General features: G+C 39.0%; 1 protein-coding gene across 1 annotated transcript; it reads right to left on the reverse strand.

Annotated features, from left to right (window-relative positions):
- Positions 1 to 332: 332 nt before the first annotated feature.
- Positions 333 to 2,376, reverse strand: LOC134215402 (uncharacterized). The gene is made up of 4 exons (XM_062694602.1): positions 1,753 to 2,376; positions 1,476 to 1,686; positions 988 to 1,155; positions 333 to 871 (listed from the first exon to the last, which is right to left on the reverse strand). The coding sequence occupies exons 1-4, from the start codon at positions 2,262 to 2,264 to the stop codon at positions 644 to 646; spliced, it is 1,119 nt and encodes a 372-aa protein (XP_062550586.1). The 5' UTR covers positions 2,265 to 2,376; the 3' UTR covers positions 333 to 643.
- Positions 2,377 to 5,106: the final 2,730 nt, after the last annotated feature.

Consider the following 5,106-nt stretch of genomic DNA (forward strand, 5'->3'; position numbering starts at 1 on the left):
CTAGTTGGTTATATGAAATCAGTATTGTAATAGAGTTTACAAATTCTCGATAGTTCGTCAACAGAATCCTGCGCATGATTATTTCACAACGTCCTGCGCCCTTTAAAAATCAAAATTTTATGCAGTTTTTTCGGCTTTTGTGCAGAGACTCACCACTGTGCCGCACCGCCAACATCGCGCATTAGTATGACATCGGCAGACGGCAGTTGACTTTACCAAGAAATTGAAGGTGCATATTTTCATGGAGAGTTGTGTCTGCATAGGATGTCAGTTCATACAAATTTGCAAGTGGGAAGCGTTGATTGAGTCATGATTGAATGAATACACTCACGTCCGTAGGTTAATTTTTATTTGCAGGAGAATATTTTCGATCTGTGAAATATTTTTATCAAAAATAACTTAAAGCACTCTTAGTTTCAAACCACAAATCCACCACGTGCCTCAAATGTTCTACTAGTATTGTGTGTATAGTTTCACGCGATATTGTTTTTCGCACACCTAATTCTAAAATACTATTTGTATGCTTTTGAAACTAGTTTCAGCATGAGAATATTTATATAATCCACACTACTTAGTAGTTAGACCACTCTTAAAACCACAAACAATTATACGACTCAGAGTTGAAATAGCATGCATGCTTTTCTCATTGTGGCATCGAACATGACGAAACATCGTCCAAGTGACGGAAGTAATCTCGCTCGAAATCAGTGATAAGACGGGCCTGGTCCGATTGGAAATTCTGTTTCTTCATGTGGTCAAAAGCCATCAACATTTTCTTGTAATCTGCTAGTACCTCACTTCTTTGTTTTCTCAGTTGCTTAATTTGTTTCTCATATGTCAGTCGCTCTTGACGAGCTCCGTCGCGGGTCTCCTGCGAAAAATGTAATCATGGATTATAATTTGTTTTACAGAGGCGAAATACTGTTTCAGCATTCCACGTTGAATGTAATAAATCTCAACTGGAGTCAAACATAACTTATAACATACCTTTTCAGCATCACTGGCAATATTCAGCTTGATCTTGTAGTTATCGATGTCTTCCTGTGCCTTGAACAGACGTTTCTCCAGGTTTTGGTTGTTCAAGGTCAGACAGCGGATTTCGGTGCGGGCTGTCGATAACTCTTTAGCTCCGTTTGTTAACTGGGTTTCTTTATCCTGTGAAAAAGATGGTCATATAAGCATTACTCCTCGAATGTAGCAGCGTCAAAATAAAAAAAATACAAAAATAAGCCTATCAGTTTGTAATTCCTTCGTGTTGTACCCTAAGTGTATGTAAATGCTATAGGTTCAGTCAAAATACAAATTTTCTAAAGGAGGCTACCCATAGTATTATGTTTCAATTGACTCAGCTTGATGAACTGGAGTGCGCAAACTTATTCAATTTTTGGCACTCTTTCTAATAATTTCCACCTGATTTTTATTTGCACTTTTTGATGTTTGTATGGAATTTTATTCGTACATTTTACTAAATTTACCTTAACTTGCTTGTCCAACTCCAAATTGCGTTCTTCAAACTTTTTCACCGTACGTTCCAGTGCTGCGTTTTTTGTCAACAGTTGCTCCTTAAAGTTTTCCATTTGCTTCAGCCGATCCAATGCCAGATTCAAATCCTTGACGTTGGCTTCATTCTGCTTCTGCACCGATTCTAGCTCGGTTTGAATGATGGCAACCTTCGATTTTAAAAACCTGCAAACCAGTATAAATCACACCAATCAAATAACTTGTTTGTGTGTAACTTTTAGACAGTCATACTTAATCAACCCTTCCGAACTGATGTTCTTCTTTTCGAGCACCTTCGGTACCACATCGGCCATATTCTTGTTCACATTCTTGCCGTCGACCGACGCACCCTGCTTGGCAACGGATTTATTATTTATCTTTTTCTCACCCACCTTCACGAGCTGCAGCTCTTCCTTCGGAAAAGCTATTGACGCTGGGGCGTCCTTTTCGCTATCCAGAGACTTTTCCTCCGTACATAGCGTCGCACTGTCGTTGAACTCGGTTTCAGCATCCGACGGGCTCATCTGATCGCAGTCGTTTTCCTTGTTGTTGCCCCCATCACTGGAACCACCCGTCGAACAATCCGACGGCATCGGTTGGGGATTGCTCAGCTTCCTGATGTTGTTCTTCATTCGTCTTTTGGTGTTCATCCATGTGGCATTTTCATTCAACTCGAACAAACCACGTGATTTAGCGTTGATTTCCTCATTCATACGAAAGAGGACCCGCTCACGTTCCAACAAAACTGCATCCATGTTCTTCATCGAATAAAGCTCAGTTGTTCACAATAAAAGCAAGGAGAAACTCTGTCACCTTCAACTTTAGAGTTCAATGGTTAACCGTCGAATGCAACGGGGGTGAATTATTCACCCTTGTCAAGTGGTGCAACTCTTAATGTTTGCCGGTGAAGTGCGAACGACGCCGTTTCCATGCTAACAAACGAAAAAAACTGTTCGGTGTCAGGAATAGTTATGTTGTTTTCGGGTTAAATGAACTGTTGTCTGTTGAAATGGGCTACGGCATAACGCAAACACTGTCCAATATTATGCCTAGTTATGCAAGGGTGATTTCAATAGTTGTATTTTCATGAAACTGTTATGCCATCTCTATCATGTTTTCGGTGAAAAGTACCACATTACCCTAGTCGTGGCGGGTTCTTGATGGCGCTGATTGCATTCCTTTTCCCATTCCAAATATTAAAACATGGACCATTGTGTGTTTTTGAAGTTTACTTATATTCGTAAGTTTCGTATTGTAGATTTAGAATGTCGCGACTACTAGGTAAGACACCCAGAAATCGCCCTCCCCCCAGTTTTCGCCCACCCATTTTAAAATCTTCATTTCTCGTAAACTAGTAGTTGAAAACAGTTACAGTTAAGGTTTTTCCATACAAGCATCAATCAATCATGAAAAAAACCTGAACTTCAACTGTTTCCAACAATTAGTTTTCGAGAAATGAAGGTTTTAAAATAGGTGGGTGAAAACTGGGGGGAGGGCGATTTCTGGGTGTCTTACCCTAGCAGTGATCATGAGAAAGTTGGAACGTTCATATACACTAGGGTCGCAACCCGCATATTGCTGTTCTGGTTTTTGGATTCAATGAAACAATGTGCTGAGTCCATGTCAAAGAAATATCAGGTGATATTTAAAAAATTGTGGACATTGAGGTTGGCTGTAATATTGATCAGATATTGATGTAAAAAACGATCCCAGTGTATACCTTAACATGAACATACATAACATCTTTAAGAAATAACCTTTAATTAAAATAGCTTGAAAAAAGCATAATGATGAGATTAGAAGCTGCCTGGATCAATTTTACGTAAATTACAAATGTTCCAAGTTGCTGTAAGTTTTCCAAATGAGTTTACTAATTATTTTTTGTTTTTGAAATATTAAATTGTTATGTTTTGCTGATCATTTGGTTCGGTAACATGTGTCGTGAAAAATGATTTTCAAAATGTTGTATAACTCTAATCAGAATGAGCAAATAAATGTATATGTATAAATGTATAAATGTATAAATGTATAATGGAGTATCAAAAAAAAAACATTGGATTTTGACAACATGAAAATTTTGAGCTTTTTGCCAAAATAAAATGGACCGTACTTTTTAATTTTTCGATGACATATGACAGGGAAAATCTTTATATTTACAGGAAGGTATTGCACAGAAAGCGTCTGGACTACTTAATTGTTGAGTCAAACCTTGCTTTTTCAAGTTGTGTGCCCTTTCAACATCCTTTATTCCCAAATTTTCTGGAATAACACAAAGGTAAATTCACATAAATAATGGAAAATTCCATAAATAATCCACCTATTAATGCATTTCCCGTGCATTATATAAAAAGGTAGAGCCCTTTGCTTTGGCCTATTTTCAATAGGACAAAATGAGACAAAGGATTCCCCGTCGAATGCAATATGTAATCGGTTAAGGATAAGTGTTATATGTGTTATATAAGCTATACTTTTTAGGTGATGTTATCAATAAAAAATAACGTATATAAACTTTCTTAATTGGTTCGACTAATTGAATGGAAACATGCCAAGCCCCAAGCTGTTTTTCTGGCGCATCTAACGCCCCTATCGACAGCCAACCCAGTGTGCGGTCAGATGCTATGCTATGCTATTTTGGTTAAGAACGGATTTTCTTCAAATTGTATTTACTATTAGAGTCCTGATTACCATGATATGTGTTGGACTATTCTTAGCAGTAGGGGAGACTGGGGAGACTTGATCCCCTTTTCTGATTTCCGATGTATTACAGCCAAAAATAAATAAGCATACGCGATACCCATACAGACTCTCTAAGACAGTGGTCCCCAGCCTGCTTACTATTAGGGGCCGCACAGCAATTTTGAACTGTTGAAACGGGCCACAGTATATTTGCAAAAAAAAAATTTCTTATTCAATTTTGAATATATTTCAAATAACATACTAAGGGTCTTACATTCTACGGATTTGCATAACAAATTTAAAGCCCATCTGACCAAATGATCATCTGATGACCAATTCTTATTTTCTGACTTTTTCAGTCTGAGGTATTCAAACGGGATTATATCTGCATTGCCCGACGTTTCGGTTCGTTCATTTGGTCTTGTTCAATACTTAATAAACGAGCCGAAACGTCGGGCAATGCAGATATAAACCCGTTTGAATATCTCAGACTAAAAAACCAAAAGATAAGAACAAATACCCCAGTTGAACTGTAACCACTTATATTTATTTATTTATCATCAGACTAAGGCCGGAGTGGCCTGTGCTGCATATAAAAGACTTCTCCATTCAGCTCGGTTCATGGCTGCACTTCGCCAACCACGCAGTCTGCGGAGGGTCCGCAAGTCGTCCTCCACCTGATCGATCCACCTTGCCCGCTGTGCACCTCGCCTTCTTGTTGCCGTCGGATCGTTGTCGAGAACCATTTTTACCGGTTTACTGTCCGAAATTATAGCTACGTGACTGGCCCACCGCAGTCTTCCGATTCTCGCGGTGTGAACGATGGATGGTTCTCCCAACAGATGATGCAACCCGTGGTTCATTCGCCTCCTCCACGTACCGTCCGCCATCTGCAACCCACCATAGATGGTACGCAACACTTTCCTTTCG

The sequence above is a fragment of the Armigeres subalbatus genome, chromosome 2 (assembly GCF_024139115.2).
Source record: "Armigeres subalbatus isolate Guangzhou_Male chromosome 2, GZ_Asu_2, whole genome shotgun sequence".
NCBI lineage: Eukaryota > Metazoa > Arthropoda > Insecta > Diptera > Culicidae > Armigeres > Armigeres subalbatus.

Bases quoted from the DNA above. Each gene is read 5' to 3' on its own strand.
- LOC134215402 (XM_062694602.1), bottom strand. From the start codon at position 2,264: ATGAAGAACATGGATGCAGTTTTGTTGGAACGTGAGCGGGTCCTCTTT. The intron at 1,156-1,475 runs GTAAATTTAGTA...TCTTTTTCACAG, and splicing joins AGTTGGACAAGCAAGTTAAG to GATAAAGAAACCCAGTTAAC. The intron at 872-987 runs GTATGTTATAAG...CATTTTTCGCAG, and splicing joins TTGCCAGTGATGCTGAAAAG to GAGACCCGCGACGGAGCTCG.